The sequence below is a fragment of the Chiloscyllium plagiosum genome, unplaced genomic scaffold (assembly GCF_037043375.1).
Source record: "Chiloscyllium plagiosum isolate Xiang-an unplaced genomic scaffold, Cpla_swu_hap1 HiC_scaffold_13, whole genome shotgun sequence".
In the NCBI taxonomy this organism is placed as follows: domain Eukaryota; kingdom Metazoa; phylum Chordata; class Chondrichthyes; order Orectolobiformes; family Hemiscylliidae; genus Chiloscyllium; species Chiloscyllium plagiosum.
Window position 1 is genome coordinate 85798057 of NW_028270151.1, and position 20645 is coordinate 85818701.

Consider the following 20645-nt stretch of genomic DNA (forward strand, 5'->3'; position numbering starts at 1 on the left):
GCCCAACTGGGATGTTTCTCCTGGCTGGGGCACACAGAACTAGGGTGTCACAATCTCAGGAATAAAAAAGGGGCCAGCCATTTAAGTTTGAGATAGGAGAAAATTCTTCTGAAAAAGGGCTTGGAATCTTTGGAACCATCTACCCCAAAAAGATCGAGAATATTCAGATGAGGAGCATTCTCGGAGATTGATACTTCTTGATACACCAAGTCCGATCTTCCCTAATGGATGGGAATTGGGTCCCAGAATTTTGGGGTCATGGGTTCAGAGGAATCACATGTAGCTCTTTGTCTCTCAGGCCTTCTGTGCCTGCACCCTGCTCTTCATTTGAGCCACACCCCACTACACATTCCTCAGTGAAGGGTCACACAGTGGGAAAATGTTTGAGGGAAAGAAGAGACAGATTGCTTGAAAACGAGTTGCTGCCATGATTGCACTGAATGACAGAAGAATCTGCCTCCATTTGCTCTTCCATGTGTTAACCAATCTTTTCCAGTACATGTGTTAGGAACAATTCTCCTCTCAACTTACCATTTCCCTCTATTCTCTTCCTACACACTTGTCAAGCTTACTTTCAAGTGTATAAATACTCAACCCGTCAGGTCACCATCTTTTCACAGCTGTTCTTACTCAGGAGATGGTAAAATTCCATTTTGCAGGTTTAGCTGTTTATCACCCTGCACTATCGGGGATGGTGCCTTGCAAGCATCACTTACTGTTCAAGGCTGGATCGCTTCCATACTAAAAACAGACAAATCTGTATTTGACTGCCCAGGGATATTTGTGATTTTGCTTTTGAAAAGCAATATGAAATACAGAGGCCAGAGATGGCATCCTTGTGATCCAAGTACCATCTGCCATTACTTAATTATCTGCCTGAGAGAGCAAGAGGCATAGCACCACATTCAAATTGTGTCAGGGTCTGAAAGAAAAAGGGTCCATACCTGATTTTCATCATTCTTGTCAGGAAATTGCACATTGACATCATGATCCATGCGAATCTGAGTAATAACTGCACCTTTTCTGCCAATGATTTTTGGGTGATAACGTGGATCCACAGCGATTGTCAACTTGAAGCTTCTCAGAGCCTGTGGAGGTGGGAGGTGTGAATAAGTCAGTATTTGACAACTGTTTGCAGTGTTCACAAGCTTAAAAAAAGTTCTGCCAAGCCTGAGAATTACTGGAAATGCATTCCAATAAAGTGAACCCAAAATCAGTTTTGAGCTAGCTCTTTACTAGTCTGAGTTGATGACTAACCAATGCAAAAAGGTGTGTCAAACCTTGATTCAGTCCAGTGTTTATACTTCCAAATACACCTAACTCAACAAATCATGAATAACACCACAATTAAACTCTAAATATTCAACTTCACTCCACATACAGCAATGACAATAGAAATGGAGCAAGAGAGAATGCTAGATAAAAACAAAAGGTCATGACCCTGTATGTGACCAAGTGCTTTCTGATATCACTCCTGAATCAGATAGAAGGAGGAAGACTACCAACTGTTTAAAGGATTATATCTTTACCCACCACCGAATGCAGACGTCTCTACCTATGTTATGAGGCTGGAAGACTTGATTCATGCTTGTAAAGAACTGTGGTTTGTGATGGTGGTGGTGGGGCGGGGAGAGAAAGAGGAAAGAATGTGATTCTCAGGAATCTACAAAACATTGTAACAGGTTAACAGTGTAGATGCAGGAAAGATGGTCATCTAGATCAAGGGGTCAGATTCTGAGAATGAGAGAGAAAGGAGAGAAATTTATGACAGATGAGGAGGAATTTCATCCCAGACAGTGGTGAGCCTGCAGAATTCTTTGCCACAGAAACCAATGCCAAAACATGGAAGACTTTCAGGAAAAATGTAGAAATAGCTCTTCGGACTAAACGGATCAGTGGAATTGGGGAGGAAGTGGAAACAAAGTACCAAATTGAATGATCAGCCATGATCATATTGAATGGTGGAGCAGGTTCAAAAAAAAAAACTGAATGACCTACTCTTGCTCCTTTATTTTAATGTTTCTCGATTACACGGAGCAAATTGGCCAAACTCGAACAATAGAGGTGGCGTCTATGCTACACAAGTTCACATATCATGAATCATTCTGTATTAAGTGAGCATGCTTACCCGGTCCTCCTGTTCCATCTGAAGTTCTTTGACCCGCTCATTCAGTCCTTGCCGAGCTCTGTCCAAGTGAGAAGCCAGCCCAGTGATTTTAATTATGTCAGACTGCTCCTCAGGAGGGGGCACAGCAATGTTCACCTACATATGTTTTTAAAAAAAAAACAAACAACAGTTGGCAACACTGAACATAGAGGGCTACTCCGATAAGTTGGAGATTCCATACCATTTCTCACTTAATTCAATCTGTGATAAGGGGAAACAAAGTTAACGCGGCAGGAACTTAATACAGTCCGAAACAGCTTAAGGTAGTATTCTTAAACAATAAGTGTATTCAAATTACAGGATATGAAGAGCTTTCAATAAGAAGTGCCCCGCTTTTAGTTATTTCATACTTTAATGGCTCTATTACATGAATATTCAACATGCAAAAATAGGGTGAGCAAAGGCCAAAATCAGACTCAAGCCCAACCTGCACTATTGCTCAGATAATCATATATACTATTCACACATCATAATTAAAGAAAACTGAGAAAAGCAAAAAAAGGCTCAGGAAAATAACTTACGAAGCAGCAAAACTCCAGGATACCACCTTAGGCCATGAGCATCACTCACTGCTCATCAAAAGCAGTTCTCTACAAATGGGGAAACACATTGGTCTCTACAGTCCTTTATGAAAGGACAAATTGGGACTCTCCAATCATCTCATGTTTCAGTATCCTATGCTGAATATATGGATTCTGCCAATCAACTCCTTGGCCTACAACTATCATGGACACTGGCAAGTGCTATAATAAAATTCAAAAGAAACATGCAAAAAATTTAAAATAAAAAAGGGTGTGGTGATCATAAAGTCAGCCAGCTATACACAATAGAAAAAAGTTGTAATTGGACCAAATTAACAGGCCCAATCAGGGAACCCTGACTTACAAAGAAAAAGAGCAGTTCCCCCCCCCCCCCCCCCATTCTATTTTGATTTAATCCCTGCCCTCCCCCTCACTGTTTGATCACACAGCATTGCCCTTTGAAGGGCACTGCCTGACACTTGGGCATTTCATTTCTTCCTGGTTGTGGAAATTGAATGAAGATTTGTGTCTTTGTCTAATATCCCCACCTTGCGTCTTTCACGGTGTCTCACACCTGCACACACAACATGGATGCTGGGGGAAAAATAAGCACTACAGCAGTTAGACGGTAGTGTGGGGATAATTAAAAAAAAAGAGCATCAGTTTCTGGCACGCTCATAGTCAACTCTGAATGAGACAGAATTATAGATATTAGATTAAACTCCATTCACAACTTGGACAGGGGTGTCACATATGGACCATTTGGGCTGATATTGTTGCACCTCCAAGTCTCAGCAAGTGGGACACGATGGTAAGTTCGCTACGTCCCCTGTTGGCCAAGATTTTGGCTGTTTGACCAAAATGTTAATTTAATTACTACAACATCTAAATGTAAACGTACATTCAATATTTGATACACTGGCAATCGTGGGCAGTAAAGAGGTATTACAAATGGTCTCTGTGGCCACAAGTTGGGGAATGGAGGAAAAATAAGATTCCAGTTCCACATTAATATTCAGGTGATCCTCAAAATGTCCGTCCAGAAATGAGATTTCAAGAATGACTAGAGATTAATGCTCTGTTCACTGGAGCAATGGGTCAGGGATGTGTGTGGAGGACAGGGAGGTGGTGAGCATTAGAAAAACTGGCCAATTTTAAAGACATTTCCTGTCATTGGAGAATTAGTACCCGAGACAACAAAAATTCAAAATCAGAAGACTGAAATGGAGAGCTTAGCAGATTTTAAAATACAATGAAAATGCCCTGCCGTACATGCAGAATCCAACATTATGAACAGGAGACATAAATAATTGGAATTGGAAATGAAAATGAAATTTGAAAAGAAAAAGAGGTATGACCATGGAGTAAATCAAAGAATTCAGGTAGCTAGTTCTTTAGATCAGGCATGAACGAGAGGGGTCAAATAGTTTCTTTATCTATAAAACTGGACTATCCAGGTTCAACAATAATGATCCTAGAATAAAGTCAACAATAACGAATCTTTAAGTTACGGAGGGGGGGATGCAACATCCTGTCCCAGTTTCGTCTACTAGTTAAGCATTAGCAAGTTTTACCTCATACTCCTCCATCATTTTACGAATGCCACTACCCTTCTGGCCAATGATGTAACGATGCAAGTCAAAGGGCACTTCCACTTCGATAGTTACGGGAACCAATGCCTGCAAGAGAATGCCACATGAAAAACAGCCTCTGTCTCAGTACTGAGCTACAATTTACTGTTGGTGACAAAGAAAAAAAGAATCCTGACATTCCCGTACCTGTAAACTGTTGAATAAATAGTGCTAATAAATTAGAAGTCACAACTTGTGGATTGGTTCTTGTACCTGACTTAACCTCAAGCTGATAAAATATATAAAACCAGAAATAATTCTCTTTTGGAGTTGATCATAGTGTTGTTTTATAATTACAACCCTCACCGAGGCTGCAATTAAAATCTCCTATTTATTTGATAATGTTTCTATTACACATACTTTCCCATATTGAAACAGAGGTCACAGTTTAAAAACATACTAGCAAAGCATCTCTGGCTGCTTCACAGCGTTCCTTTCGTCCAGAAATAATAATGATGTCATTCTTCCGGGGCACAGCAAGATCAACGTCCTTAACTTCTCCATCAGTCTCTCCATTCTCATGGACTTGCTGCTCGACTGCTGAGAGAAACAGGACAAAGTGTTTTATTCCAGTGTGTGACAGTGACTCTAAATTTTGCAATCAAACAAACAGTCTTCTTATTCATTCACAGGATGGGTGAATCACTGGCTGAGCCCCAGTAACCCTGTAGAAGTATTTGATGTAGGGTAAACACACAGATGTTAGGAAGGGAGTGCCAGGATTTTGACCCATAGAAACCGAAGAAAAGCAAGCAAAAATTTCCAAGTAAGGATGGCTTATGATTAGAGAGGGGAACTTGCAGGTTGTGGTGTTCCCATGCACCTGCTGCCCTTGTTGGGATGGTGGCCACTGGTTTGTGGAGTGGTGCAAGTACACAAAATAAATTAGCAGAATTAGGCCATTTAGCTCACCAAGTCTGTATGACCATTCAATCATGGTTGATGTGTTTCTCAAAGCCATTCTCCCACCTTCACGCTGTAACCCATGACTAAACAAGAACCCTATTTGTCCTTATCTTAAATACAATGCATTTCAGATGTTGCACACTGCTGCTACTGTCTATGGTGAAGGATTCGTTGTGTTGTCAATCAAGCAGACTCTGCCATGGATGGTGTCAAGAATGTCAGCCCAAACCTGGATATTGTCCTGGTCTTGCTGCATTCAGATATAGACTGTTTCATTATCTGCAAAGTTGGAAACAGTAACAAAAAAAAAGTTGTGCTATCAGTGAATCTGCAATGAGAAGAGACCCAAGTCTAAGCTTTTCCTCAAGACCTTCCCTCCAGACAGGCAACATCCTGGTAAATCTCTTCTGCACTATTTCCAATGCTTCCACATCCTTCTTGTAATGGGGCGGCCAGAACTGTACACAAGTGAGCATGCACTAGTATTTTGTATAGTTTCAGCAGGACATTGCAGCCCTGGAACTCAATCCCTCTGCCAATAAAACTGTATGCCTTCTTAACAGCACTATCAACCTGGGTGGCAACTTCCAGGGATCTATGTACATGAACAACCGGGTCCCTCTGCACATCCACACCACCAAGAATCTTTCCCAGTACTCTGCCTTCCTGTTATTCATCCCAAAGTGAAACACCTCACATTTAGCTGCATTGAACTCCATTTGTCACCTCAGTCCAATTCTGCAGTTTATCCAAGCCCCCCTGCAACATTCTTCCACACTGTCCACCACTCCACCAACTTTGGGATCATCTGCAAACTTACTAACCCATCCATCTGTGCCTGCATCCAAGTCATTCATAAAAATGAAAAACAGCAGTGGTCCCAAAACAGATCCTTGTGGCACACCACTAGTAACCAGACTCCAGGCAGAATATTTTCCATCAACCACCACTCAGTGCCTTCTTACAGAAAGGCAGTTTCTAATCCAAACGGCTAAATCACCCTCAATCAATGCCTCGGCATTTTCTCCAACAGCTTCCCATATGGAACCTTATCAAAGGCTTTCCTGAAGTCCACGTATACCATGTCAACTGCCCTACCCTCAGCCACATACTTGGTCACCTTTTCAAAAAACTCAATGAGGTTTGAGAGACATGACCTGCCCTTGACAAAACCATGTTGACTTTCTGCAATCAAATTGTTGTTTACTAAATTACTATAAATCCTCTCCCTTATAATACTTTCCAAAAGTTTTCCTACAACAGATGCAAGGCTTGCTGGACTATGATTATCTGGATCATCTCTACCACCCTTCTTGAACAGGGCACGAGATTTGCAATCCTCCAGTCGTCTGGTATTAAACCTGTAGACAAGGACGACTCAAAGATAAAGGCCAATGGCTCCAACATCTCCTCCCTCGCTTCCCAGAAAATCCTTGGATAAATCCCAACCGGCCCAGGGGACCTGGCTACTTTTACTCCTTCTAGAATCTATAACCCTCTTTCTTACTAACCTCAATCCTTTCTAGTCTAATATTCTGTATCTCATTCTTCTCTCTACAATATTCTCCTTTTCCTGAGTGAAAAAAGATCAGAAATATCCATTTAGCACCTCAGAGATGGAGGAGACACTTAAAGTGGAGTCAAGTTGCTAATTAGGACTTTATCGGAAGAGAAATTCTGATAGCCTATCATTGAGAGTGGGAAGAACACACTAATTTCGAATAAAGGAGAGCTGGGTATGATACTCCAGGAAGAATGGTTGCCAGATCTAAGCTCCCATGCTCTGCTATGAACAGAAAGTGGCTCATCGGAGATTATTTCTTGTTTAAACAAAGAACCTTAAGGTTATCTGGCTTAAGTGCACAATATTTGTATTATTTCTTTTACATAGTTTATCTCATCTTCAAAATTAAATGCTAACTTCCACTGGAATAATGCAGGATGCCTCTTGTAGTTGAGGAGCAAGTTTGTATGAAATTTCCAAATCTCAGTCAGGTGCTCAGAGAAGTGGAAAATGACTGGAGTTAAAGAAATAATAATTTTATGCCATGCCAAAGTTATGGAGTAGGCAAAGTACTGTCAGAATGGTTAGACCACAGGAACATACAATGAGCAAATGTCAATTTTTAATTTATTATGGGCACTTGTTTGACATACAATGCTTGAATTCTCAAATTTTTAAACTTTCAATGCCACTTTGTAGAGAGAGTATAGATGTACAATGAAAAGGTGTATTACAAGCAAAGAGGGCAATCCAAGTGAGAGAAAAAAAAAAATAGGATTTCTTAAAATTTGATTTGTCACATGTAGCTAGGTTCAGTGAAAAGTTGTTTTGCATGCAGTACAAGTAGATCATATCATACAAAGTGCATAAGGGTAACAGAACAGATGTTGATAGGGAGAGCTGAAATAAGGTGGAAGGAAGCTCACGTGCAGCATCAGTATGGGCTAAATGGTGTGTATCTGTACTGTAAAACAAGATGTAACTGTCTAGTTCTAAACAAGTTTAGAAAAAAGTGTGAAATGTCATCAAGCACGAAGAAAAAATAAAACAATACCTTGATTCTCCTCACGCTCAGGGAATTTGATCTGTACATTATGGTCCTTGGTGATCTGTTGCACATTCAAGCCTTTGGCACCCATCACCATCCTGTGGAATTTCTGTAGAATTATACACTCTATGGTCACCTGAGCTTCCTGTATCAAAGCAGAAGTGCTGATTAGTCCAAGTACAACATCTTGCAGCATGTTCAGCTGATTTAGAAGGAAAACAATATGGTGCTTACAGCAAAGAGAAAAAGGTAATGGAGACTGGGTTGCAGGAACAAAGTCTGGGTCAAAGAAAGAGAAATCTTTGAAAACAAGGAAAAAAAGGGTCAAAGTTAACCTTTAGAATTTATTATTGCTTGTCTCACGCCCAGTTCTAGTTATTTTAGATGACAGGTGAAAATGAACACTCATTCCAAGTTAAAAAGGAATAAAACAGAGAATGTTGGAAGGTAAAGACTAGCAGAGACAAAGATTTAACAAAAAAGTGTTAGGAGAACCAGAGGATGCATACACAAAAAAAGGAGAGACACCTTGGAACAATTCAAAACAAAAGATGCAGCTGACACAAAAGGAGAGGAACTTAGTTCACATTGAGCAATGGATTCTCGAAGATTGAGGATGTGACTAAGTTGCAGTTGAAGTTTGGGTAGAGTCAATGCAGCACTCAGCAAAGGCACTAATATTCAGAGGTACTGAAGGTTGCTAAAGGCTGCAGCCTCAACCTTATTAGCACTTTCAAGAAAGATTGGTTATGTTATGTGCACTGCTGAGATAAAGTTGGGAGATCTACAATTCAATTAATGAATCCGCATAACAGCAAAGGAAATTCAGTGGGTTAATTTTCACTTCTGAAATTAAAATAAAATGCCACTACATGATTTATATTCAATGCTGCATTGTATCAGGCACTGCTGATGGGACAAATCACAACACATCGTACTGGATGCAATAAACTTGCAAACTTCTATATATAGCTTGCAGTTAGATGCTTACATGTGTAGTATCATAACATTGATATATTCAACCAGCTCCAGCAAGGTACTGAATTTCAATTCTTATACACGAGCAAGCATGCAATGACAAAAGCTTTTTGACTGGTATGTGACTGGCTCTCAAATAACTGAACAGCATGGGGCTGGTATAAGTAGTGATTGGATCTCCACCAGCTCTGGAGCAGTTATTGTTCTCTGCATCAAAACCCACTTTAAGCCTGAAGAAAACCAATTAAAATCTTTCCTTCAGTAGTTAGCTGAGTTTAAGCTGAAATTCTTAATTGATAAAGTCAGCTCTCCAAGGTAAATCAGCCACTTCAGGTCTCTTGCAAAACAGTGAAGCATCCGGAGAAGGAGGACTGGACAGCCATGTTCTGACCAGCGTAAGGATCTCAGCAATCCACTAACTGAAATCACTAAACTGCCTTCCCAGTTTTCTTCCACTCAGCCCGTTTATACCTGTCTGTCTGTACAGAACGTGAGTTTATAAAGGGATTAGGTCTCAATTGGTCATGTTACATGCTGGTAGTTTATAACTGTTTACTTGTAGCTGGAATCTAGTCACTTGTAATAAGTAGTAATTCTTGTTAAGTACAGAGACATAGTCAATGCTTTCCAATTCTAGAAAATCAGACAAATTGGGGAATCTGACGTACTTATTTTAAAATCTTAACTTTTGTGATGGGTCTGTAAATTGCAAGGCTTGATTTCCAACATGCCACCCCAGCGGAACTGTAACATGGTATTGAATCAAATTAGATTAATCTAGTATAAAAAAAAACTCTCACACCGGCAAAAATGTACCCAAGGAGAGAGCTGGCAGTGTTGGGCTGAGCTGAAGAATAAGGATCTTCATTTAAAGACTTAAGAACTACCGGCATCTATTGAAATTAATCTTAACTTGGATTAACATGGTCAAGAGAGGGGAAAAGAAGAATGCAGTCCCTCAAAAGGGAAACTGCTTTAATGATGTATAATTAAACCACTTAAATTTGAGATCTTGTGGAGGGCAGACAACATCAGTCACATAAAACAACATTAAACTGCTAGATTCAGGCTTAGATACTTCAGTACTTTGCAATTGCACTTGGTACAAGAATTTCATAGTGAGCATTCTGCCTTTCAATAACATGGAATTTGATTCAATACCAAAATTTGGCATTTAATGTCGTAAATGATACATTTTTGATTATCAATTATGAGAGATCAGAGATATCAATGAACTATTCATACCAGATCTTCAATGATTTCCTGCATGCGTTTCTTGGCAGCCTCCACACAATCCTTGGCACCTTTCAGTGTCACCTTGTCACTCTGTGTTCCAGTACGGGGGAAACTGACCATCACACCGCCATATTCATCAGCGATTTCCCGCAAAACTTGTCCACGGCGAATCACAAAGTATCGGTGGTGTTTGGGATCGACAATCATTGCATCCTCTACTACATTGTCCTGCAACGCAAAGAAATGAAGTAAAGAAAGGGAAACAAAAAAGTTCACCTACACTGAACAGCTCTCATTGAGCCCACTCCGCCTTTCAACATCATGTTTGCCACATACCTGATCTCTTTCCATTCCTCTTGATACTGCGAGCTTCCAACGATCTATTTCTCTTGCAAACCTATTCAGTGACATTGTCTCCAGAGTCTTTAATATTCTGCTGGTTCACCACATTGTAATGGAATTTAATCTCATCTCAGACTAAAACGGCCAACTGTATATCCTGACTGTGACCTTTGGTGCAACATCCTGCAAAATGTCTGACCAGCCATGTCAGAATTTGAGACAATTCAACAAGATCCCCTTTTGTTCTTCTAAATTCCAAAGAGTACAGACAGTCAACTTAATCTCCACTCATAGCACAAATATGCTATCCCAACAATCAATCAGGCTAACCTTCATTACATTCCTTCTACAGAAATATACCTTTTTACACAAGGGAACCAAAACTGCTTACAATACTCTGGGTGTGATCTCAGTTGTACAGGTGCAGTAAGACTTTCTTGCTCCAGTATCAACTTCACTGCAAATGAAAGTCAACATACATTTGCTTTAACAGCTTGCTGCACCTGCATGCTTTTTACAATGAATGGTGAACAAAAAAGGTAGAGAGGTGCATTTGTAGATGAATATTTCCATAATCTATCACCATTTCAATAATACTCCGCCCCATTATTTTGCCTACTTAGCAGAAAACTTCACATTTATCCATGTTACTGCATTTGCCTTGTAATGATCAACTCAAGTTGTCTGAATCATCACAAAACATCAAAGTCTTACTTGTCACTGCAACCAGCTTTGTCTCATCAACAAACTTGGAAATACTTTACTTAATATGCTCATTCACATCTTTGGTGTACTCAATAGAAATATTGATAAGTGAGAAGTAATCTGTTCTCACAATCCACACTTGATTGCAATCTGTATGTCACTCAGGACAATAAGCTGCCTGTTAAAGAGTAAAGATAAATCAAGGCATTATATTAAGAATCATTCATTGATTGTTTAAAACATTTAGAATTAGAAATCTATCAAAAACAGCCAATATCTGTAAGGAAGCCTGCTTATATTTGCATTTTCACAAATAGAGTCACAGGTCCTCCTTTTATCCTCTCTACCAGTCAGTATTTGGGCTTAGTTGATGGTCTGCATTTATGGTTGTTACTGCAATACTTGACACCCATTATCTCTTCAGGTGTTTGCCTGTCCCACAGTTTCCTTTTTAGAGAAATCTTCTTGTTTCAGGTCTGTCCTTACACATAACCCACTACTCAGATGTTTCCTGATACACCCTGTACTGGCAGCTGACAAATAAGGACAGGCTTTTATAATGTTTCAGCGAACAAATTTATCACCTTTTGCATTGATCCATGCAGACTACATTTCTGGCCAGCCAACGCAGGTCTCCGTCAGAACATAACTAGCCACTATCTCTGAATTCTGGTACAAAAAAAAAAATCACCATCTAACTTCTTGTGGAAAGAATATGGAAATTTCAGGGTAGTTTAGGCATTAGTCACTCCAAGATTAATGTACAGGAACGAAAGTCAGTCAGCCAGCCAGCCAGCCCGCCCACCCCATATGCCTGCTCCACAAATCAATAAGATCTAGGTTAATCTTCCAGCTCAACTTTATTATCCCACCCAATTCCTCAATCCCCTTACATTTCAACCATCAATCTCACCTTTGAACATGCTCCATACTGAAGCATCTTTATAATAGAAAATTCCAAAACTTTACAACTCAGTGAAGAAAAACTCCCTATTTCAGGTGCTTCCCCAAGCTGATCAAGCTAGCACCGGTGGTGAACATATGAACAGAGAATAGGAACTTGGCTGAAGTATTCAGAGATGTGTGATGGATAGGGGAAAATGGGGTCTCCCAAAAGTTTGAACCATATACCAGCACAGGTTACTGCCTAGGAGAACACAAATGGAAAATAATTGCAGGAACAAAGAATCCAGTCTAAGTCAAAGCAATCTTACCAGGTTGTTAATAAGGACCTCCAGTTCTTTCTGAGCTTCTTTGACAGCTTCCTCTGTACCGACAATGGTGATCAGCTCTTGATCCTTGTCATCTGCTGTAGGGAAAATTATCCGTGCTCCTGTATTGTCCCGCACCTTGCGGATGTTGGCACCACCACGTCCAATGAGGAACTTGTGATATTCTGGTTTGGCGCGCAGTTCACTGGTATAGTTCTTGATTTGCTGGGAAAAGGACGTACACAGTATTTAGCAAACAGATTGCTATCTGCTCAAAACAAAAATCAGGAGAAAAAAGAGCAAATCTAAAATCTGCCAAACCTAGGAATGAAGAGCAATACATATCCAAAGATAGATATGATTCACTGGGTAAAGTTTCACCACATAGCAGTTGACTTTAATTCTGGAAAATTGCATCCTTCACAGTCTTAATAAAATGTGACATAATCCTATTCCCCATACACCTTTCGTACAGAAAGTCATACAGCATAGAAACAGGTTCTTTGCCCATGTTTATGTTGACCAACAAAACACCAAACTACATTAATCTCATTTACTTGTACTTGGTCCATAGTTTATTAGATCATGCGTTTAGGTGTAGAGTATGTCAAGAGTTAAATATTAACTATGACACTGAGGTTGAATCATACAGCACAAAGACCCTTCAGTCCCTGCCAACCATAATTCTAGACTAAAACTAGTCCCACCTACCTGTGCACTGCCCATACCCAGCCAAACATTATCAATCATGTACTTATCCAAGTGTCTTGTAAACCGTAGCTGTACCCATATCCACCACTTCCTCTGGCAGTTCATTCCACAAATGGAAGTCCCAAACTATCCAGCCTCTCCTTTCAACTCAAACCTTCCATTCCCAGCAAGATCCTAATAAAGCTCTTCTGATCCCTCGCAAAGCTTATCATCCTTCCTGTAATAACATTATGAAATTCTTCAGATGCAGAGGGGAGAAGAGAACCCCTTGTTTAACATTTCAGCTGAGAGACAACAATTCCCATTGCATTGCAAGACCTTCATACTGTACTCTCGTGTCAGTCTGGATCATGAACTCAAAAATCTGTGGCATATATTTTGAACCTACAACTCCCTGATTCAGAGAACAGTGCAGTATCCAGAGAGTCATGCCTGACAGCTCACTGCTGCAGGAAGGAGCATAATATTTCCAGAGTATTTCACCAGCATTTATTCAAAATAAATCTTCTCCCCAACTACACCAAAGACGGACAACTCAAGCACATTCTAAAAAGGAGGATATCGAACACAGCACAAGAGTACTCAAAAATCTCAACATATAAAAAAGGCACAAAAACAAAAAAGGTGAAAATCTGAAAAAGAAATACATTAAGTTCTGGTAAAAGAGTGTTCTGACATGTAACGTGAACTCTTTCTTTCCTTACGGATCAGCTTTCTAAGTTCCTGCATGACCTCAGCATTTCCTGTTTTTCCAGCAACATGGTACCTTTTCCTCAGCCAAATGAAGGAGCTGCTTCTTGGCCTTGTCAACCTCTTCAGTAGATCCCCTTATGGTGACTGTGTCGCTGCCTGATCCTTCAGTAGGGAAGTGGATGTGCACTCCACCACACTCTTCCATGATGGAACGGACGAAACGGCCCTTTGCACCAATCAGAGAATTGTGGAGTTTAGCAGGAATGCACACTTCAACCTCTGTGATGTTCGCCTGGAGTGAAAAAAGACATTAAATATTTCTCTTTGGAAAGATCATTTTGCTTGTGAAAAGATTAAGGGAACATCAACATCGAAACGTGGATTCCAAGTATCTAAAAGAGCTTAGTTGTCATCAACGCATGTTTTAATTAAACTAGATTCCACAAGTGTAAACTGATTTCCTGTCTCAGTCATGCATGGAATGTTTGAGAACCCTTTGTTCCCCTAATTTAACACGATTTCCCTGGCTGGGAATTTATACCATGGGCTCAATTCCAGACTATGGGTGCTGCCATTTAGGACTGGTCTTTGAAAGGAGTCTTTGAATATTGTTAAAGTAGGGATAATTACATTTTTTTAAAAAAAGCCAGAAAGGAGGTGAAAGATGGAGACGGACAGTATTGTAGAATAAATCACATCAACCACTGGCTGTTATGGAGCAGGCTTGAAGTGTCAAGTGGCTTAGTCCTGCTCCTGAAGTGTGCACACGTTTCTATGACTGAAGTAGAACTTCTCCAAGCATTTGTGAATCGATGGAATGCTCTACCACGAGAATGATGGACACTTTAGGTACAGCAAGTTCAAGACAGATCAAGATTTTTGGGGAAAAAAAACATCGAGAGAGATGGGCATAGATGCATGTACACATTCGTGCACATGGAATTGAAGTAGGCGACCAACCAGGACCTTGTTGAATGGCAGAACAGGCAAAAAAAGGAGGACTACTCTTAGAATCAGAGTAGTTATAGCATGGGACTCATACAGTTGAATGTCTGAAAGCTTTCGACAAGAGTCATTTAATTTGCCCCAGTTCCCTGCCCTTTGCCTGGAGTCCATCAGTTTTTATTGTCTTCGGGTGCCAACCCATTTCCTTTAGGAACATGGCAAAATTTTTAAACAAACAACTGATGCTGCATCCATTACCATTTGGTGTTCCAAATATCTGCCACTGCGTGCAGAAGTGCTTCCTAGCATCCCTCCTGAACAGTCTGACCTTAATTCTCAAGCTAGAATCCCCAACCAGTGGGAACAGTTTACATTAATCTACCCTGTCTTTTCTCATTAACACCAAGACCACCTTTTAACCTTCTAAATTTTAGAGAAAACAGGCCAAATTCATATAATCTTTCCTCATACTTGGACTTGCATTATCAATCTTGTAAATAAAAAGGTTGGATTTGGAACAATTATCAGGCACTTCATTTCAGTTCATAACTACTTGCTGTAAAGAGGTTTTTTTTCCCCTTACGTTAGTGGAAACAACTATTTTCCATTTATTATTTCTGAACACCAAGACTTTGAATGATCAATTCAAGAAACTCATCACTATCTTCCTTGCAGTTCACAATGCTTCCAAGTTGTGCCATTTGCACATGATGAAACTGGTCTCTGCACACTTCAAGTCTCAGCCTTTAATGTACAACTGTGGCCCTGGTATTAATAGCAGTGTATAAATTCCTTCAGACGGACAAAGAAACATTAATCATTTCTGTTTCCTATCACTCAACTGACTTTGCATCTATGCTGCCACTGTCCCCTTCATTCCATGGGCTTCAACTTAGCTTGCAAACTAAAGTTGCTAGCAAATGAAAATGCTCATATCAAAGCTACCGGAGTAGCTCTCTGATACTTCAAGAACTCAATAAAGTCAATTTAGCTCCTGTTTCATACATTGATTCATCAAATCCAATGCAACCTTTGCATGACTTGTGTATCAAATCAAAGTTTTGGGGTGGGAGGAAAACAAAAATCATAAAATTCCTCTGTTACACAATGCCACAGACGAGCAACTCAGTGGAGCATTTTCCAATAAAGGAGGTTTTCAATCTTGCAGTTACTAGGGCTTTGTCAGCCCTGATCATAAGACAAAAAAGGAGCAACTTCTGTGTCCCAAAGTTTAGTCATAATTCAGCTCCTGTCCTCCAAATCTCCGGATGAACTTGGAGATTTTCCTGAAATATTGCATGGATGGCAAGTGTGGGAACATTAACCTTCTGCTTCAATCAACTAACTTTAGTAACAAGAGAATGGATTAAATCCGGTTCTTAAAGCATTGCGACAAATGGAGTGGTCTTCTGTTCTCAAAAAGTTTCAATGTCCCCCAACACTACAAATTTCATTTCTAGTTTGCTTGCAGGGTTGCATATGGTCTTGGAAGTGTCTTGAAATTTCTCTGCAAGATTTACACATTTTAAACGCTTGGTTGTACAGACTAATGAAGGGAAGAAAGTAGAATGTAAATTAGTTAGAATTTATGTAACAGAACGATTTTGAATCACCCTCTTTAATGAGAAAAGCTGAACTATTACATTGTAAACTAGCAGAAAGCAGCTCATACCAATTCCTTCTGGATGGCCAGGATCCTGCTGCGAGCCACTTCACAGTTGGATTTTTTCCCTGTGATAACGATCATTTCAGAATTGCTGTTTTCTGCTGGCAAATCAATCTTTGTGTTAGTTTCCTCACGGATCTGGAAAGAATTGAAAAACAATCAGCAAATTTCTTAGACATCAGCAGAACTTTTTCTAGCCTGGCCAACTGATCAGTAGAAGCCAGAATGACAGCTGTTGTCATGGAAACAAACATTTCTCCCTAGAAACAGGGTTGGCAAGGATACTCGGGGGGGGGGGGGGGGGGGGGGGGGGGGGAGAAGGATTGAATTATGACTATCAAGACAGTAAATGCCTAGCCAGTGACTCATTCAGAATCAGATTAAATTATTTTAAAAGGCAGCTAAAATTATTTATAATTAGGTGTTTTAATTGAAACTGTGCTCAGAACTCAAGAGATAAATTGCAAACAAATAGTTAACAGCCTTTGACAATTTTCTTTTTATATAAAGAGTGAGCTAGGGGAGCAGACAAATTTAGTCACAAACCCTTAATCCCAAGAGGAGAAACACTTCCTCAAAAATAGTACAAAAAATTCCCAAAAAGCAGTCAGCATTTTTCAATAACAGAATTAGATGAATGCAAAACTGTTTATTTTTATGGATCAGTAGATAGATAGAATACATCATTTCCTATTAAGGAAGCCAATTTGATCCCTCTTTACTAGATTACTCAAACTAATCCATCATAGATGAACTTTTTACACATTATGAATTCAGGTAGTTGGAAGAAAAGTAGGCCCAGTTGCCAAATTTGTTGACAACACAAAGATAGAAAAGTAAATAGTCGCCTCTGCATGTCCTTTTCAGAAAGATAGAGAAGTTAAGTGAGTGGGCAAAGATCTGGCAACTGGAATATGATGTGGAGAACTGCAAAATTGTCAATTTTGGCAGAAAGAATAAAATTAAGTGTACTATCTAAATCGTAAGGGATTACTGGAATGCAGAGGGATCACTATGTTCTTGCACACAAATTGCTAAAACTGTATGTGGGTAAAGTAATTAGGAAAGTTAGTAGAATTCATTTATCAGGAGGGGAATTGAATACAAAAGTGTCAGAGTTTATGTTTTAATTATGCAGGGTACTGTTGAGATTACATCTCAACACTGTACACAATATTAGTCACTTTAAGGAATATGTAAATACACTGGAGGTAGTTCTGACAAGGTTTATTCGACTAATACTTTCAATGGGCAGGTTCTCCTATGGGGGAGGGATAAGCTAGTGCTCACTGCAACATAAGAGTAAGAGACTGACTGAATCAAAATAATAGAAAGGTCCCCAAGACTACAACATTTAAAAGCTGAAACAGGCCATTCAGCCCATCAAGTCTGTTCCACTATGCAAAAGATCATGGCTGATCTGATAATCAGTTCTGTTTTCCTGCCTTTTCACCTATTATCCTCAAATTTCCTTCCCAATTAAAAATCGGTCTATCTTAGCCTTGAATAAATGTAATGGCCCAGCCTTGACAGAATTCTTTACTGCAGACGTCTATCGGTTCATTACCCTCAAAAAGGAAATGAAACATCCTCCGTAAGTCTTAAATGTGCACTCACTCATTATACTCAATGGTCTTGGACTCTCCCACAACAGAAAGCATATTCCCTCATAGCCCCCTAAGAATCTTGTGTTTCAATAATGTCACCTCTCACTTTTCCAAACTCCAAGGTAGAAGCCTAACCTACACAACCTCACCTCATACTCAGCATCAGTCCAGTGACCCTCCTCTGAACTGCCTCCAATGCTAGTATAAATCATTCCTCAGATAAGGAAGGCAAAACTGTTCACAGTTAAGGATGGCTTAACGAACATCTTGTAGAGATTCAAGACTTGCCTATGTTTACACTCCAATTCCTTGGAAACAAAGTCAATATTCCATTTACATTTCCTAGTACCTACTGAACCTAGATACTAGCTTTTGGCGATTTCGGCACACTGATCCCCAGTTGGCTCTTTCCTACAGTATTTATTATTCAAATAACATTCAGCGCCTCTATTCTTTCCATCAAAGCACACCACCTCATTTTCCACTACACAGCAGAATCTCGATTACCCAAATTTTGGATTATATGATCTCAAGGTACCGATAAAAAACACTGATGGCATCTTTTGTTTACAAAGAAAGTGAATTCAGCTTACTGGAATGCTGCTGAGAACAGCCCTGGACATCAATGGGAGCCCATGCACCGTCTCCAAATGACTGACCTCCTGCCCGCTGTCTCTTCCCACACTTTCCCTGGAGTTCTACACAGGGGTGTACCCTTAAACCCCACTTCCCCAGATAATCTCTCCAACATTGAGAAGTTCCAACTCTGCCCTGTACAGGACAAAAAAGTTGTGTGTGGCTGCATGCTGTTAGTGTCCAGTCCAGCTGCCGCCTCCATTCTGTTACTTCATTTTGTTCTGCAGTCCCACTGAGGAGACGAGGTAAGAGGCATCTGGTTGCTTCACTCCATCCGCCGGCTGGAAATGTGGAGAGATGAAAGCACACAGCACGATGGGGGTGGGTGCTGCTGCTGCCTAGTCTTCAGAACAGGGAGTGGACAGAGCAAGTGCTCACTCTGTCAACCCCAGTGACGTGAAGCAGTGGCTAGGAGAGGTTTCAGCAATGTTGCAGGTCCCTTACACACAAGTATATATCAGTTCAGAAACAAACCCGGAGACAGAGAGAGGGGGAACAAGGCAGGCAGAGAGGGGTAAAAGGAAACCTCAAAACTCAAAGAGTCCAAGAGACAAGGTATTGAATCAGTTATCAGAGTAACTGATTATCCCAACGAAATACTGCCCACCCATCTCATTCAGATAATGAAAGGTTACTCTGTATTCCATTTGCCAATATTGTGCCGACTCACAACCTGACAAAATCCTTCTACAAATGGTCATGTTCATCAATTGCCTTCTCACCCACTGAGTCATCCACAAACTTTTTCTTGAATTTGCTTCAGTTACCAAAGCTGTTCGGACATGTTGTAAATAATCATGGTACAGCACTGATGCCTGTGGTATTCCCAGAGTTAAGTGGTCACTTAAAAATGCCTTCATTTATTCCAATCATCTTCCATCAGTCAGCGAATCCTCGACACAGGACAACTTTGATTATCTAAACAAGACGGGCAGGAAGTATTTTGTTCAGATAACTGATTGCTTAGATAATGGATAACTTTTTACGGGACCTGGAGATCTTGGTCTGATAACCTGGGTTGTGCTGTTCCTATACACCACCCTCACCATGGGCTCTTAGCCTTACATGTGACACTTCATCAAACAACACTTGACAGTCCAGATATATTACACTACCAGTTCACCTTTATCATGCTTGTCACCTCAAATTCACGAGACATTATTTTTCCTTCATGAAGGACAGCTGACTCTTGTTTTTGAATATTCTGCTATTACATACTTGAACATTTTCCCCAAGTAACAGACATTAAGCTAACTGGCCATAAGGGTATTACATTGGGAAGTCTTAGATTATAAAACTGCAACATAAATAATTCTTGGAATATTTCTAGTGGTGTAACTGCTATCTCTGTAGCTATTTTCTTTAATAAGCCAAGATGAACCCACCAGGTCCAGGGCACTTGCTGGTCTTCAGCCCGGAGCTTTCTTTTTCCACTGTTAATAGCTGTGTTTATTGCTACTCCTCCTTTTGACCCTCAATTATTTAGTACTTGGGAAACAATATTAGGCATCCTCTACCAAAAATTAATTTATCCAACTCCTCTTACATTTCCTGGTTCCACATTATTTCTTGAACCTCGTCCTCTAAGGGGTCTTTGTTAACCTTGGCCTCAGTTTTAATATAGTCAAAGAAGCTCTTGCTATCTGTTTTGATATTACCTGCTCATTTACCCTCCATTTACTTTCTCTCCCTGTTAATTGGTCATGGGTTTTAAGTCTTTGTCTAATAAATTATCTTCTGGTTTAATCACCAATCTTTACCATTGTGTTTCAATCTGGTGATCAACTTCCATGGTTATATCCTTCCAAGAATCCTTCTTCTTTCTCACAGGGATAGGAGTTATGGCCTACTTTCTTAAAACGTCTGCCTTGCTACTCAACCATATTTTCTGCTAAACTTATTTCCCCGTCCACTCTACCTAACTTGGCCCTCAGCCCTTTGTATCTCCTTACTGAATTTTACTGATTCAAGGTTCTCACTTGTGAAACTGAATGCTAAATTGTGTCATGGTCACTGATCAAAGGGCAATCCCTTCCTCAGATAGATAATTGTGTTAACCTCACCTCATTAACATATGCAAAATAGCTGATTATGGTTAGATCAAGAATGAATGGTTCTGGAAAACTAGGGTGAATAAA

At 40.0% G+C, this 20645-nt stretch overlaps 1 protein-coding gene across 2 annotated transcripts in view; it reads right to left on the reverse strand.

Annotated features, from left to right (window-relative positions):
- hdlbpa (high density lipoprotein binding protein a) overlaps positions 1–20645 on the reverse strand; it is a 70881-nt gene that overhangs the window by 11345 nt on the left and 38891 nt on the right. Inside the window, exons 16-24 of one of the 2 annotated variants that reach the window (XM_043701739.2) lie at positions 16271–16402; positions 13727–13945; positions 12253–12474; positions 10001–10219; positions 7784–7922; positions 4720–4856; positions 4263–4367; positions 2129–2263; positions 945–1088 (exon numbers count right to left, since the gene is read on the reverse strand). In XM_043701739.2, coding sequence (XP_043557674.1) covers positions 945–1088; positions 2129–2263; positions 4263–4367; positions 4720–4856; positions 7784–7922; positions 10001–10219; positions 12253–12474; positions 13727–13945; positions 16271–16402 — 1452 coding nt within the window. Of the gene's footprint in view, positions 1–944; positions 1089–2128; positions 2264–4262; positions 4368–4719; positions 4860–7783; positions 7923–10000; positions 10220–12252; positions 12475–13726; positions 13946–16270; positions 16403–20645 lie in introns of both variants that reach the window. The other variant, XM_043701738.2, reaches the window with a different exon arrangement.